Source organism: Gobio gobio, assembly GCF_949357685.1.
Source record: "Gobio gobio genome assembly, chromosome: 4".
NCBI classification, from domain to species: Eukaryota; Metazoa; Chordata; class Actinopteri; order Cypriniformes; family Gobionidae; genus Gobio; species Gobio gobio.
The window spans coordinates 35,703,877-35,721,220 of NC_137100.1; the positions used below are offsets into that span (position 1 = coordinate 35,703,877).

At 38.5% G+C, this 17,344-nt stretch overlaps 1 protein-coding gene across 1 annotated transcript; it reads right to left on the reverse strand.

Annotated features, from left to right (window-relative positions):
- Window positions 1-555: 555 nt before the first annotated feature.
- tppp2 (tubulin polymerization-promoting protein family member 2) lies at window positions 556-16,766 on the reverse strand. Its single transcript, XM_079815012.1, has 4 exons — window positions 16,391-16,766; window positions 2,466-2,672; window positions 2,216-2,369; window positions 556-2,128 (listed from the first exon to the last, which is right to left on the reverse strand). The coding sequence occupies exons 2-4, from the start codon at window positions 2,660-2,662 to the stop codon at window positions 1,934-1,936; spliced, it is 546 nt and encodes a 181-aa protein (XP_079671138.1). The 5' UTR covers window positions 2,663-2,672; window positions 16,391-16,766; the 3' UTR covers window positions 556-1,933.
- Window positions 16,767-17,344: the final 578 nt, after the last annotated feature.

Sequence of the window (17,344 nt, forward strand, 5' to 3'; positions counted from 1 at the left end):
CAGGTGAAGGTCTTTTGCTGGCCGTACACCAGCGGCAACACAAAGAACAGCACAACACCTTTTCCTGATCAAATTGTTCACAAAGTGTAATCACATTTTGTCAAAACTATGATGTTTTGTAAGGCTTTGAGTCTGTTTAGTTTAAGTCTCAAGAAAACTGAACTATGAGATCAAATGTATACAAATCTGTCACTTACAACTTTGCCTACATGGAATCTACATCTGCAGACTTCCCCTTGAGCATAAGTTAATCATTCTTTCCGCTACCAATAAGAGTGCAGCTCCATTAAACATTTTATTCCGTAGAATTCCACAGATTTTTTTCGTACAAAATCTAAAAAAGTCTGCAGATTCGAGCACAATATAAACAAATTAATGGGCGACAATATTTGCTTCTAAATAATAAATTGGCAATGATCTGCCAATTTGTTAGGTTAGGCACTTAATCTCTGAATAATTATTTCTGTACAGAAACAGTGATTATTTTCTCACCTTTCATGGCTGACGGCTGTTTCTGCCTTTTGAGTCTCAGTGAAAGCAAGTGAAAATCAGAGTCTGTGTTGTATTCCGCTTTATATCCTGACAGCACAACTCCTTCTGTATTCAGGGAGGAGATTCAGGTGTATGTGTGTGTGTTTGTAGGAGCTTTACAAAAAAACTACAACAAAGGGGAAATCGGTTCCTGTAACTGTGGCTTACCTCAGATACACTGAAATATAAAACCCCGCAGAGTTTTAAACTATAACACCACACAATACAACAACACAATGACAAAGCCATGAAATATGATAAAACTGACCGCAAACTGCTATCTTTTCTAAGCAATCAAACATGCGCTTTCCCAGGAAAGGATCTCTTTTTCTTATTGATTGAAGTCCCAGAACAGCTATTCAAAGGAACGCACCACACCCCTGTCTACAATACAGACAGTCAGAAATCATGCAAAACATCACAATAATGTGTGTTGTAATTTATCCCACATGGCATTTCTTTATTTGACTTTATTTGCGCCGACTCAATTCAGTGTATACAGTCTGAGAAAGATTTCAGTGCAACAAAGCTGAAACACACAATAAAGCTAATTTATCCAGCAAACATATTAACACAAGCAGAGAGAAAGAAGTACTTAATGGGATAGTTCAACCAAAATTAAAATTGAGTTATTTTAGTTTATAAAGTTTTAAAATAAAAACTGCCCACGTTTGTTTTTGTTGCAGTTTGTGGAGCTTAGGCGGACTACAGAGACCGCGTTTTTTTTACAGTGTGTTCAGGGGACAGGCAGCTAGCGGATAGCGAGGAGATGTTTGCTGTATGTGACAAAAAATATTTTGGCCTAAACAACGTGTGACATCGCTTGGAGCACCTTTAACTCCCCGGAGCCGTGTGGAGCAGTTATATGATGGATAGATTCACTTTTATGGACTTCCAAAATGAATCAGCCATTCACTGCCATTATAAAGCTTGGAAGAGCAAGGACTTTTAAATATAACTCTGATTTTATTCGTCTAAAAGAAGAATGTCATATACCCTTAGGATGAATCACTTGAGGGTGAATAAATCATGGGCTAATTTTCACTTTTGGGTGAACTAACCCTTTAAGGAGTGTTTTGGAAAAGCTTTTGTGTAAAGCATTCAAGTTATGCATTTTATCAGTTTTGCTCCCTGGGATTGTTTTTCGGATAGCTAGCAGGTAAGGACAGACAGACAGGTTGTTACATGGTGGTTAGAACCAGTGTCAAAACAAACACAAGCATTACCAAAGGGTATTTATGATTTATAACGACAGACTATTAATTATGAAAGTGCAAAGTTTTAGACGGGTTTGTTTCTGCAGGCAAGCTACAACCCAGCTGCGTAAATAAAACCAGGAAGACTTCAAATATATACATTATGTCATGCATAAAGCATTTTTCTCTTTTCATCCTTTCCTCTCTCATTCGCCCTCTTTTACTTTGCTGTCATAGGTGCCTTGGCCTTTGTATGTCGAGACGTATCCACTGGTGTCAGGGATGTCTTCCCTCCCAACACGGCCTTTTCCTTTTCCAGACGCATCAAAGCGCTCCTTATGAGAACCAGTGAACTTGCTGCTGTCTGTTAGCCTGTCCACAGCAGAGGCTTTTGCCACTTTCTGTGGAGAGAAAGATTATCCATGGTTATTGTACATGGTTGTTGCTTAATCTATGAAAACAGACTGTTTTGTTCAGCTGGTACTCACAGTGACACCAATGTTGGCAGGTTCTTTGCCGGCCATGAGGCCGTAGAGAAGCTGTACGGCCTCTTCCTGGCTCTTTCCTTTAAAACGTTTTGGAGCCAACTCGGCCATGGCTTGAGTGAACTGCTCAAACGTGATGACACGTGCTGATTTAACCCTAAGACACATAAGCAGACACAGAACAGCACAAGGTTAGGCCCAGTCATGCGTATGTCCATTGTAATGCGCAGGATGATAGTGCGAATAATCATACTTGACTTTGCTGAAGACGATGTCCACATCCGTGCTGGTGACATTTTTCCCATCGATGACCTTGCAGTCCTTGCACAGCTTAACAAAGTTTTTCCCATTCATCTCCTTCCCTGTTGCTTTGGTGTCTCCATGAATTGCAAATTTATGAAATGCTGTCTCAACCTCTGACAGCGACACCTCACCCGAACCTTCAGCCATGCTTTCAGATCTAGCATGAGAGAAAGAAAGAATTTTAAAGAAAAAAAGAGACGAAAGATGTTTTGAAGTTTTGCTTATGTAATTTATGTTTTATTGCAACATTTATATGGATCTTTCCAGTCCTGGCTTTTGATTGGTCCAGTTTTGTTTTAGTGTTATTTATATAGCATACTATTATAGTTACTTTTACACTATTATGGTTACTTATAGTTGTATACTATCATATACTAAAATTATTAATATCTTTAATTGTCTTTTTTAAGGTTTTTAAGTTTAAGGTTTTCATCTATTAGTTATATTTAGGGGCCAAGCACCGAAGGTGCGAAGGCACCTATTGAAACCGTTCCCGTTCTTATTATTATTAGGGGCCAAGCACCGAAGGTGCGAAGGCACCTATTGAAACCGTTCCCGTTCCTATTATTATTATTATTAGGGGCCAAGCACCGAAGGTGCGAAGGCACCTATTGAAACCGTTCCCGTTCTTATTATTATTAGGGGCCAAGCACCGAAGGTGCGAAGGCACCTATTGAAACCGTTCCCGTTCTTATTATTATTATTCATCTTCTTCTTCTTCTTCCGCCACGAAGTCTATGGCAGCCCATAGAACCGTATGGTAAAAAGTTGTGAAATTTGGCACACTAATAGAGGACAGTCTGAAATGTCACCGTAGCAAATTTGGAGTCTCAAACTCAATCCCTCTAGCGCCACCATCAGTCCAAAATTTGACTCATGTTTATGCTAATAACTTTTGAACCATAAGGGCTAGAAACAAAATTCTTTTTTCCTCTGATTCCTTGGCTCAAGGCGATTCGATTGCACCCTATGACGTCATTTTCCGTCATAAAAATTTTCCCGCCATTTTTAATTTTCCGAAAAACCTACTTTTACGAACTCGTCCTAGACGGTTCATCCGATTTGCACGAAAATTGATCCAGATCATCTTCAGACCATGCTGACAAAAAATCTTGCAAATCAAGTTGATTCGTCAAATCATTTGCGATAAACGCGCAAACAAATTTTACGTAGCGGTTGCAAAAACACTCTTAAGGCAATATCTCCGCAACGCTTTATCGTATTTAAACCAAACTTGGTACATGTCATCACAAGCATGACTTGAGGCAACATACAGCGTTTCGGCGCAGCGCCACCTACTGGTCCGGAGATACGAAAAATTTCTATTTTTGCTTATAACTTCTGAACTGTTTGTCCAAAAATCATAAAAGTGGTCTCGTTAGATTCAGGACGGCATGCCGAGTCGTCTGATATTCAATTTTACCATATCGGCCATTTTGGCTGTCGGCCATTTTGAATTTTGTCAAAAAATGCGATATTTTACAAATGCATTAGTATATTGTTACTAAACTCGGTATGTGACTTCCTTGCTATGCCCTGAAGGTACTCAAAAAGTTTTAGGGCAGTGCCACCTTGTGGTCAAAAGATATAACAAACTTGACAAAAATGCTAATAACTTTTGAATAAATTAGCCTAGTATATTGAAACTGGTCATAATAGAGTCATTGGCTCATGCCGATTCAATTGCAACCTATGATGTCATTTTCGGTCATGATAATTTCCCCGCCATTTTTAATTTTCCAAAAAACCTACTTTTACGAACTCGTCCTAGACGGTTTGTCCGATTTGCACGAAAATTGAACCAGATCATCTTCAGACCATGCTGACAAAAAATCTTGCAAATCAAGTTGATTCGTCAAATCGTTTGCGATAAACGCACAAACAAATTTTACGTAGCGGTTGCAAAAACACTCATAAGACTATATCTCCGCAACGCTTTATCGTATTCAAACCAAACTTGGTACATGTCATCACAAGCATGACTTGAGGCAACATACAGCGTTTCGGCGCAGCGCCACCTACTGGTCCGGAGATACAAAAAATGGCTGTTTTTGCTTATAACTTCTGAACCGTTTGTCCAAAAATCATAAAAGTGGTCTCGTTAGATTCAGGACGACATGCCGAGTTGTCTGATATTCAATTTTACCATATCGGCCATTTTGGCTGTCGGCCATTTTGAATTATGTGCTAAAATGCTATATTTTACAAATGCATTAGTGTATTGTTACTAAACTTGGTATGTGTCTTCCACTCCATGCCCTGAAGGTACTCAACAAGTTTTGGGGCAGTGCCACCTTGTGGTCAAAAGTTATAACAAACTTGACAAAAATGCTAATAACTTTTGATTTAATTAGCTTAGTATAATGACACTGGTCATAATACATTAATTGGCTCATGCCGATTCAATTGCACCCTATGACGTCATTTTCGGTCATGATAATTTCCCCGCCATATTTAATTTTCCAAAAAACCTACTTTTGCGAACTCGTCCTAGACGGTTTGTCAGATTTGCACGAAAATTGAACCAGATCATCTTCAGACCATGCTGACAAAAAATCTTGCAAATCAAGTTGATTCGTCAAATCATTTGCGATAAACGCACAAACAAATTTTACGTAGCGGTTGCAAAAACACTCATAAGACTATATCTCCGCAACGCTTTATCGTATTCAAACCAAACTTGGTACATGTCATCACAAGCATGACTTGAGGCAACATGCAGTGTTTCGGCGCAGCGCCACCTACTGGTCCGGAGATACGAAAAATTCCTATTTTTGCTTATAACTTCTGAACTGTTTGTCCAAAAATCATAAAAGTGGTCTCGTTACATTCAGGACGGCATGCCGAGTCGTCTGATATTCAATTTTACCATGTCGGCCATTTTGGCTGTCGGCCATTTTGAATTTTGTCAAAAAATGCTATATTTTACAAATGCATTAGTATATTGTTACTAAACTCTGTATGTGACTTCCTTGCTATGCCCTGAAGGTACTCAAAAAGTTTTAGGGCAGTGCCACCTTGTGGTCAAAAGATATAACAAACTTGACAAAAATGCTAATAACTTTTGATTAAATTAGCCTAGTATATTGAAACTGGTCATAATAGAGTCATTGGCTCATGCCGATTCAATTGCAACCTATGATGTCATTTTCGGTCATGATAATTTCCCCGCCATTTTTAATTTTCCAAAAAACCTACTTTTACGAACTCGTCCTAGACGGTTTGTCCGATTTGCACGAAAATTGAACCAGATCATCTTCAGACCATGCTGACAAAAAATCTTGCAAATCAAGTTGATTTGTCAAATCGTTTTCGATAAACGCGCACACAAATTTTGCGTAGCGGTTGCAAAAACACTCATAAGCCTCTATCTCCACAACGCTTTATCGTATTCAAACCAATCTTGGTATATGTCATCACAAGCATGACCTGAAGCAACATGCAGCGTTTCGGGGCAGCGCCACCTACTGGTCCGGAGATATAAAAAATGGCTATTTTTGCTTATAACTTTTGAACTGTTTGTCCAAAAATCATGTCTTCCGCACCATGCTTTGAAGGTACTCAAAACGTTTTGGGGCAGTGCCACCTTGTGGTCAGAGGTTATAACACAATTTACAAACATGCTAATAACTTTTGATTAAATTAGCCTAGTTTAATGAAACTGGTCATAATACAGTCATTGGCTCATGCCGAGAACAGAGATACTAATTTTTCCATATTTGGTCAAACATCCTGTCCTCAATGTTCTTATTTGATCAAAACCTACTTTTTCAAACTCATCCTAGACCGTTTGTCCAATTTCCACCAAAATCGAATCGTATCATCTTCAGACTGTGTCAACAAAAAAAAAGGGATTTTGCATCAATAGATGAAACCGTTTTTGTAAACCGCAGTGACGAAGTTGAGCCATTATGCCAAAATTACTCTTGAGGCTGTATCTCTGCAATGCTTTGACATATTGGCATCAAACTTTGCAAGTGTCATTGTTCCCTTATTCTGACTACACCACATCAATTTCGTATCTGTGCCACCTATTGGTCAAAAGTGATAAACCATTAACTTACATTATCAGTGACTCAATATATGATATTTCAGCCATTTTGCCTAATCTTCGTAAACTGTATAATTGTTAATTGTTGCAGTTGGTCTGACACTCTCAGACTACAATGCATTTTCAGCCTTTTGCTTAAAATCATCTTAAAACGTGATTAATTGCTCATTGCTCCAGTTGATCTGACACTGCCAGCCATTTTGGCATGTCTTGTCTTCTTCTTTGCGCTTGGCCCCGGTATTGCTGCTTGCAGCTATATTTATTCATCTTCTTCTTCTTCTTCCGCCACGAAGTCTATGGCAGCCCATAGAACCGTATGGTAAAAAGTTGTGAAATTTGGCACACTAATAGAGGACAGTCTGAAATGTCACCGTAGCAAATTTGGAGTCTCAAACTCAATCCCTCTAGCGCCACCATCAGTCCAAAATTTGACTCATGTTTATGCTAATAACTTTTGAACCATAAGGGCTAGAAACAAAATTCTTTTTTCCTCTGATTCCTTGGCTCAAGACGATTCCATTGCACCATATGTTGTCATTTTCCGTCATAAAAATTTTCCCGCCATTTTGAATTTTCCGAAAAACCTACTTTTACGAACTCGTCCTAGACGGTTCATCCGATTTGCACGAAAATTGAACCAGATCATCTTCAGACCATGCTAACAAAAAATCTTGCAAATCAAGTTGATTCGTCAAATCATTTGCGATAAACGCACAAACAAATTTTACGTAGCGGTTGCAAAAACACTCTCAAGGCAATATCTCTGCAACGCTTTATCGTATTCAAACCAAACTTGGTACATGTCATCACAAGCATGACTTGAGGCAACATACAGCGTTTCGGCGCAGCGCCACCTACTGGTCCGGAGATACGAAAAATTGCAATTTTTGCTTATAACTTCTGAACTGTTTGTCCAAAAATCATAAAAGTGGTCTCGTTACATTCAGGACGGCATGCCGAGTCGTCTGATATTCAATTTTACCATATCGGCCATTTTGGCTGTCGGCCATTTTGAATTTTGTCAAAAAATGCTATATTTTACAAATGCATTAGTGTATTGTTACTAAACTCGGTATGTGACTTCTATGCCATGCCCTGAAGGTACTCAAAAAGTTTTAGGGCAGTGCCACCTAGTGGTCAAAAGATATAACAAACTTGACAAAAATGCTAATAACTTTTGATTAAATTAGCCTAGTATAATGAAACTGGTCATAATAGAGTCATTGGCTCATGCCGATTCAATTGCACCCTATGATGTCATTTTCGGTTATGATAATTTCCCCGCCATTTTTAATTTTCCAAAAAACCTACTTTTGCGAACTCGTCCTAGACGGTTCATCCGATTTGCACGAAAATTGAACCATATCATCTTCAGACCATGCTGACAAAAAATCTTGCAAATCAAGTTGATTTGTCAAATCGTTTTTGATAAACGCGCACACAAATTTTGCGCAGCGGTTGCAAAAACTCTCATAAGCCTATATCTCCACAACGCTTTATCGTATTCAAACCAATCTTGGTATATGTCATCACAAGCATGACCTGAGGCAACATGCAGCGTTTCGGCGCAGCGCCACCTACTGGTCCGGAGATACAAAAAATGGCTATTTTTGCTTATAACTTTTGAACTGTTTGTCCAAAAATCATGTCTTCCGCACCATGCTTTGAAGGTACTCAAAAAGTTTTGGGGCAGTGCCACCTTGTGGTCAGAGGTTATAACAAAATTTACAAACATGCTAATAACATTTGATTAAATTAGCCTAGTTTAATGAAACTGGTCATAATACATTTATTGGCTCATGCCAAGAACATAGATATTATTTTGCCATATTTGGTCAAACATCCTGTCCTCAATGTTCTTATTTGATCAAAACCTACTTTTTCAAACCGTTTGTCCAATTTCCACCAAAATCGAATCGTATCATCTTCAGACTGTGTCAACAAAAAGTTACGGATTTTGCATCAATAGATGAAACCAATTTTGTAAACCAGAGCGACGAAGTTGAGCCATGATGCCAAAGTGACTCTTGAGGCTTTATCTCTGCAATGCTTTGACATATTGGCATCAAACTTTGCATATGTCATTGTTCCCTTATTCTGACCACACCACATCAATTTCGTAATTGTGCCACCTATTGGTCAAAAGTGATAAACCATTAACTTACATCATCAGTGACTCAATATATGATATTTCAGCCATTTTTGCCTAATCTTCTTAAACTGTATAATTGTTCATTGTTGCAGTTGGTCTGACACTCTCAGACTACAATGCATTTTCAGCCTTTTGCTTAAAATCATCTTAAAACGTGATTAATTGCTAATTGCTCCAGTTGATCTGACACTGCCAGCCATTTTGGCATGTCTTGTCTTCTTCTTTGCGCTTGGCCCCGGTATTGCTGCTTGCAGCTATATTTCATCTTCTTCTTCTTCCGCCACGAAGTCTATGGCAGCCCATAGAACCATATGGTAAAAAGTTATGAAATTTGGCACACTAATAGAGGACAGTCTGAAATGTCACCATAGCAAATTTTGAGCCTCTAACTCAATCCCTCTAGCGCCACCATCAGTCCAAAATGTGACTCATGTTTATGCTAATAACTTTTGAACCATAAGGGCTAGAAACGAAATTCTTTTTTCCTCTGATTCCTTGGCTCAAGACATTTCGATTGCACCCTATGACGTCATTTTCCGTCATAATAATTTTCCCGCCATTTTTAATTAACCGAAAACCTACTTTTGCGAACTCGTCCTAGACGGTTCATCCGATTTGCACGAAAATTGAACCAGATCATCTTCAGACCATGCTGACAAAAAATCTTGCAAATCAAGTTGATTCGTCAAATCATTTGCGATAAACGCGCAAACAAATTTTATGTAGCGGTTGCAAAAGCACTCTTAAGGCAATATCTCCGCAACGCTTTATCGTATTCAAACCAAACTTGGTACATGTCATCACAAGCATGACTTGAGGCAACATGCAGTGTTTCGGCGCAGCGCCACCTACTGGTCCGGAGATACAAAAAATGGCTGTTTTTGCTTATAACTTTTGAACCGTTTGTCCAAAAATCATAAAAGTGGTCTCGTTAGATTCAGGACGGCATGCCGAGTCGTCTGATATTCAATTTTACCATATCGCCCATTTTGGCTGTCGGCCATTTTGAATTATGTGCTAAAATGCTATATTTTACAAATGCATTAGTGTATTGTTACTAAACTCGGTATGTGACTTCCACTCCATGCCCTGAAGGTACTCAAAAAGTTTTGGGGCAGTGCCACCTTGTGGTCAAAGGTTATAACAAAATTTACAAAAATGCTAATAACTTTTGATTAAATTAGCCTAGTTTAATGAAACTGGTCATAATCCAGTCATTGGCTCATGCCGTGAACATAGATACTAATTTTGCCATATTTGGTCAAACATCCTGTCCTCAATGTTCTTATTTGATCAAAATCTACTTTTTCAAACTCATCCTAGACCGTTTGTCCTATTTCCACCAAAATCGAATCGTATCATCTTCAGACTGTGTCAACAAAAAGTTAGGGATTTTGCATCAATAGATGAAACCGTTTTTGTAAACCGCAGTGACGAAGTTGAGCCATGATGCCAAAATGACTCTTGAGGCTGTATCTCTGCAATGCTTTGACATATTGGTATCAAACTTTGCATGTGTCATTGTTCCCTTATTCTGACCACACCATGACAATTTCGTAACTGCGCCACCTATTGGTCAAAAGTGATAAACCATTAACTTATATTATCAGTGACTCTATATATGATATTTCAGCCATTTTGCCTAATTTTCTTAAACTGTATAATTGTTTATTGTTGCAGTTGGTCTGACACTCTCAGACTACAATGCATTTTTCAGCCTTTTGCCTAAAATCATCTTAAAACGTGATTAATTGCTCATTGCTCCAGTTGATCTGCCACTGCCAGCCATTTTGGCATGTCTTGTCTTCTTCTTTGCGCTTGGCCCCGGTATTGCTGCTTGCAGCTATATTTCATCTTCTTCTTCTTCTTCTTCTTCTTCTTCCGCCACGAAGTCTATGGCAGCCCATAGAACCGTATGGTAAAAAGTTGTGAAATTTGGCACACTAATAGAGGACAGTCTGAAATGTCACCGTAGCAAATTTGGAGTCTCAAACTCAATCCCTCTAGCGCCACCATCAGTCCAAAATTTGACTCATGTTTATGCTAATAACTTTTGAACCATAAGGGCTAGAAACAAAATTCTTTTTTCCTCTGATTCCTTGGCTCAAGACGATTCCATTGCACCATATGACGTCATTTTCCGTCATAAAAATTTTCCCGCCATTTTGAATTTTCCGAAAAACCTACTTTTACGAACTCGTCCTAGACGGTTCATCCGATTTGCACGAAAATTGAACCAGATCATCTTCAGACCATGCTGACAAAAAATCTTGCAAATCAAGTTGATTCGTCAAATCATTTGCGATAAACGCGCAAACAAATTTTACGTAGCGGTTGCAAAAACACTCTTAAGGCAATATCTCCGCAACGCTTTATCGTATTCAAACCAAACTTGGTACATGTCATCACAAGCATGACTTGAGGCAACATACAGCGTTTCGGCGCAGCGCCACCTACTGGTCCGGAGATACGAAAAATTGCAATTTTTGCTTATAACTTCTGAACTGTTTGTCCAAAAATCATAAAAGTGGTCTCGTTACATTCAGGACGGCATGCCGAGTCGTCTGATATTCAATTTTACCATATCGGCCATTTTGGCTGTCGGCCATTTTGAATTTTGTCAAAAAATGCTATATTTTACAAATGCATTAGTATATTGTTACTAAACTCGGTATGTGACTTCCTTGCTATGCCCTGAAGGTACTCAAAAAGTTTTAGGGCAGTGCCACCTTGTGGTCAAAAGATATAACAAACTTGACAAAAATGCTAATAACTTTTGATTAAATTAGCCTAGTATATTGAAACTGGTCATAATAGAGTCATTGGCTCATGCCAATTCAATTGCAACCTATGATGTCATTTTCGGTCATGATAATTTCCCCGCCATTTTTAATTTTCCAAAAAACCTACTTTTACGAACTCGTCCTAGACGGTTTGTCCGATTTGCACGAAAATTGAACCAGATCATCTTCAGACCATGCTGACAAAACATCTTGCAAATCAAGTTGATTTGTCAAATCGTTTTCGATAAACGCGCACACAAATTTTGCGTAGCGGTTGCAAAAACACTCATAAGCCTCTATCTCCACAACGCTTTATCGTATTCAAACCAATCTTGGTATATGTCATCACAAGCATGACCTGAAGCAACATGCAGCGTTTCGGGGCAGCGCCACCTACTGGTCCGGAGATACAAAAAATGGCTATTTTTGCTTATAACTTTTGAACTGTTTGTCCAAAAATCATGTCTTCCGCACCATGCTTTGAAGGTACTCAAAACGTTTTGGGGCAGTGCCACCTTGTGGTCAGAGGTTATAACAAAATTTACAAACATGCTAATAACTTTTGATTAAATTAGCCTAGTTTAATGAAACTGGTCATAATACAGTCATTGGCTCATGCCGAGAACAGAGATACTAATTTTTCCATATTTGGTCAAACATCCTGTCCTCAATGTTCTTATTTGATCAAAACCTACTTTTTCAAACTCATCCTAGACCGTTTGTCCAATTTCCACCAAAATCGAATCGTATCATCTTCAGACTGTGTCAACAAAAAGTTAGGGATTTTGCATCAATAGATGAAACCGTTTTTGTAAACCGCAGCGACGAAGTTGAGCCATTATGCCAAAATTACTCTTGAGGCTGTATCTCTGCAATGCTTTGACATATTGGCATCAAACTTTGCATGTGTCATTGTTCCCTTATTCTGACCACACCACATCAATTTCGTATCTGTGCCACCTATTGGTCAAAAGTGATAAACCATTAACTTACATTATCAGTGACTCAATATATGATATTTCAGCCATTTTGCCTAATCTTCGTAAACTGTATAATTGTTAATTGTTGCAGTTGGTCTGACACTCTCAGACTACAATGCATTTTCAGCCTTTTGCTTAAAATCATCTTAAAACGTGATTAATTGCTCATTGCTCCAGTTGATCTGACACTGCCAGCCATTTTGGCATGTCTTGTCTTCTTCTTTGCGCTTGGCCCCGGTATTGCTGCTTGCAGCTATATTTAGGGGCCAAGCACCGAAGGTGCGAAGGCACCTATTGAAACCGTTCCCGTTCTTATTATTATTATTCATCTTCTTCTTCTTCTTCTTCTTCTTCCGCCACGAAGTCTATGGCAGCCCATAGAACCATATGGTAAAAAGTTGTGAAATTAGGCACACTAATAGAGGACAGTCTGAAATGTCACCATAGCAAATTTTGAGTCTCTAACTCAATCCCTCTAGCGCCACCATCAGTCCAAAATTAGACTCATGTTTATGCTAATAACTTTTGAACCATAAGGGCTAGAAACGAAATTCTTTTTTCCTCTGATTCCTTGGCTCAAGACAATTCGATTGCACCCTATGACGTCATTTTCCGTCATAATAATTTTCCCGCCATTTTTAATTAACCGAAAAACCTGTTTTTGCGAACTCGTCCTAGACGGTTCATCCGATTTGCACGAAAAATTAACCAGATCATCTTCAGACCATGCTGACAAAAAATCTTGCAAATCAAGTTGATTCGTCGAATCATTTGCGATAAACGCGCAAACAAATTTTACGTAGCGGTTGCAAAAGCACTCTTAAGGCAATATCTCCACAACGCTTTATCGTATTCAAACCAAACTTGGTACATGTCATCACAAGCATGACTTGAGGCAACATGCAGTGTTTCGGCGCAGCGCCACCTACTGGTCCGGAGATACAAAAAATGGCTGTTTTTGCTTATAACTTTTGAACCGTTTGTCCAAAAATCATAAAAGTGGTCTCGTTACATTCAGGACGGCATGCCGAGTCGTCTGATATTCAATTTTACCATATCAGCCATTTTGGCTGTCGGCCATTTTGAAATATGTGCTAAAATGCTCTATTTTACAAATGCATTAGTGTATTGTTACTAAACTCGGTATGTGACTTCCTCTCCATGCCCTGAAGGTACTCAAAAAGTTTTGGGGCAGTGCCACCTTGTGGTCAAAAGTTATAACAAACTTGACAAAAATGCTAATAACTTTTGATTTAATTAGCTTAGTATAATGAAACTGGTCATAATACATTCATTGGCTCATGCCGATTCAATTGCACCCTATGACGTCATTTTCGGTCATGACAATTTCCCCGCCATATTTAATTTTCCAAAAAACCTACTTTTGCGAACTCGTCCTAGACGGTTTGTCCGATTTGCACGAAAATTGAACCAGATCATCTTCAGACCATGCTGACAAAAAATCTTGCAAATCAAGTTGATTCGTAAAATCGTTTTTGATAAACGTGCACAGAAATTTTACGTAGCGGTTGCAAAAACACTCATAAGGCTATATCTCCGCAACACTTTATCGTGTTCAATCCAAACTTGGTACATGTCATCACAAGCATGACTTGAGGCAACTTGCAGCGTTTCGGCGCAGCGCCACCTACTGGTCCGGAGATACAAAAAATGGCTATTTTTGCTTATAACTTTTGAACCGTTTGTCCAAAAATCATAAAAGTTGTCTCGTTAGATTCAGGACGGTATTCAGAGTTGTCTGATATTCAATTTTACCATATCAGCCATTTTGGCTCTTGGCCATTTTGAATTATGCGCTAAAATACTATATTTTACAAACGCATTAGTCTATCGTTACGAAACTTGGTATGGGTCTTCCGCACCCTGCTTTGAAGGTACTCAAAAAGTTTTTGGGTAGTGCCACCTTGTGGTCAAAGGTTATAACAAAATTTACAAAAATGCTAATAACTTTTGATTAAATTAGCCTAGTTTAATGAAACTGGTCGTAATACATTTATTGGCTCATGCCGAGAACATAGATTCTAATTTTGCCATATTTGGTCAAACATCCTGTCCTCAATGTTCTTATTTGATCAAAACCTACTTTTTCAAATTCATCCTAGACCATTTGTCCAATTTCATCAAAAATCGAATCGTATCATCTTCAGACTGTGTCAACAAAAAGTTAGGGATTTTGCATCTATAGATGAAACCGTTTTTGTAAACCACAGCGACGAAGTTGAGGCATGATGCCAAAATGACTCTTGAGGCTGTATCTCTGCAAAGCTTTCACATATTGGCATCAAACTTTGCATGTGTCATTGTTCCCTTATTCTGACCACACCACATCAATTTCGTAACTGTGCCACCTATTGGTCAAAAGTGATAAACCATTAATTTATATTATCAGTGACTCAATTTATGATATTTCAGCCATTTTGCCTAATCTTCTTAAACTGTATAATTGTTCATTGTTGCAGTTGGTCTGACACTCTCAGACTACAATGCATTTTCAGCCTCTTGCCTAAAATCATCTTAAAACGTGATTAATTGCTCATTGCTGCAGTTGATCTGACACTGCCAGCCATTTTGGCATGTCTTGTCTTCTTCTTTGCGCTTGGCCCCGGTATTGCTGCTTGCAGCTATATTTTAATTTTGTTTCTGCTTTATTTCAAATAACACTTTTAAAAAAATAAATAATTTTAGTTAACAATAACACTGGCTTGGTCAATACAGTGTTCCAGCTGTGCTGAACTTTGATATGATAATATATGTAAATAACTGCTCATCTTATCACTGTTATAGTATTTGTGTAATATTTAGTATTTGTGTATTTTTTTTATTTATTAATATAAGCCTATAGTTACGGTTTTACTCAATGCTGTACTACTTTGTTAATATAGTCATATATCATGACCTCTCCTAATAATGTATGTCTTGATGTCTGTTCTATACAGCTGTTGTCCTGCTGTCCTGGTGCTGTAATGTTCCTGTACTGGTTACACCCAGAGTTACTGTTCCACGCTTTTTTCCATGATCTTCCATGCTCACAAATATCGACACACACATGTTGGGTTTTCATGTTTTATGGGCACATTCCACAGACATAATGATTCTTATACTGTACAAAGTGTATATTCTATCCCCTTACACTAAACCTACCCATCACAAAACGTTTTGCATATTTATATTTTCAAAAAACCCCACTTAGTATGATTTATAAGCTGTTTTCCTAATGGGGACCTACAAATGTCCTGACAAGGATTTCGGATATTGCCATCTTGGGGACATTTTTTCCCCATAATGTAGGGTTTACCAGGACTACACACACGAACACACACAGACACATGTATATAACTCACACTAAAAGCCATAATTTAATTATAATAATAATTTAAGTCCACTTTACTAAATTAGCTTCAGATGGCTTTGCTGGCTCTCCCTCTCTCTCTCTCTCTCTCTCTCTCTCTCTCCTCTCTCTCTCTCTCTCTCTCTCTCTCTCTCTCTCTCTCTAATATTGGGTATTTTTAATTCGTGAAAGCATCATATTATCCGTAAAAGCATCATAAATTCGCATAGCATTTACCTTTATTGACAAAATAATAAAGTACATTAAATCGCTTAAAAATTACTCTATAAATGCCTGAAACTCTTACATTATGAGACATGAAAAGGTTCTGGTAAACAAGTAATGCTGCCTATATTCCTTTTTTTCTGTATGTGCAGAATACATATTCAAATGTACATATTCAAATGCACTATATTATCTGCAATCTGTTCTATAAAAACAAGCTAACTGTGTCTCATGCATAAATCCCTGCTGGTCTTGTTTGGCCTTGTAGGTATAACACGAAGACTTCCGGATGGGTGTGTGTTATTGAGTGAAAGAGAAGGAGAGATTCAGCCTACCTGACAGTGAGGTGGACAATCTTGGATGCTTTGATGCTAAGCTGCTACTGAAAGGATGCTGAATGTGGGTGTGTGTTCCTCCGTCTTCCTCTATGCCCGTGCGTGTGTGTGCGTGTGTGTACAATGACGCAAGGCAGAGGGGAGGAGAGAGCACAGCCCAGCACAAATGATGACTTCACTCGCTCTTCTTTCTCTCTTTCTGCCACAAGTCCTCTTGTCTTCCCGCTATTCACATTTCCTCTGCCTGTTGGGCCCTTTTCTTAATATTTGACTTTACTGACTAAGTACTCCTTTGTTTTCAACCTTCTGTCCCTCTTGTCCTCTCCTCCTTCTGTCTTTGTTTTTGTCTCTCTCTGCTGCCACACCCTTTCCCATCAGTCTCTGTGGAGCAGCTTTCAGATGTTACGCAGTGAATCCACACACGTTGTTGGCCTGTGATGCTCTGAATGTTATTTGCTCTAATGGCTTCAGTGCATCTTTGTCTAATGGCTCTGAGCAACTCACCACTTGCGTACAACACAACCACATAGATGGAGACCCACTCACAGCAACTCATCATTTCTGACAACACAGCTAGAGGAACAATGACTGTTTACATGCACAAGAATATTTTGATATTGACTGGAATTTGGTCATATTCCAATGTATGTAAACGTGATAATCACTTTAACAAGATCTAACATAACTGAAAATACAATTAGGCCTATTTCAGCATAAGTACAAACAAAGTCTTGGTGGTACAAAAGCCAAACCCATTTTTGGAGAGATGAAGATTAATTACACTTAACCTCATGGCCTATGATTTGTAATTTATGCTGTGTTATTGTTAAGGAAGTCAGTGAACAAAAATGAGCTGATTAAAGTACAAAATAACTAAAATGCATTGTAATACATGGGGCTCTAGAATGATGATCTCCAATATTTCCTCAAACATTTAACCTTAGTATATATATT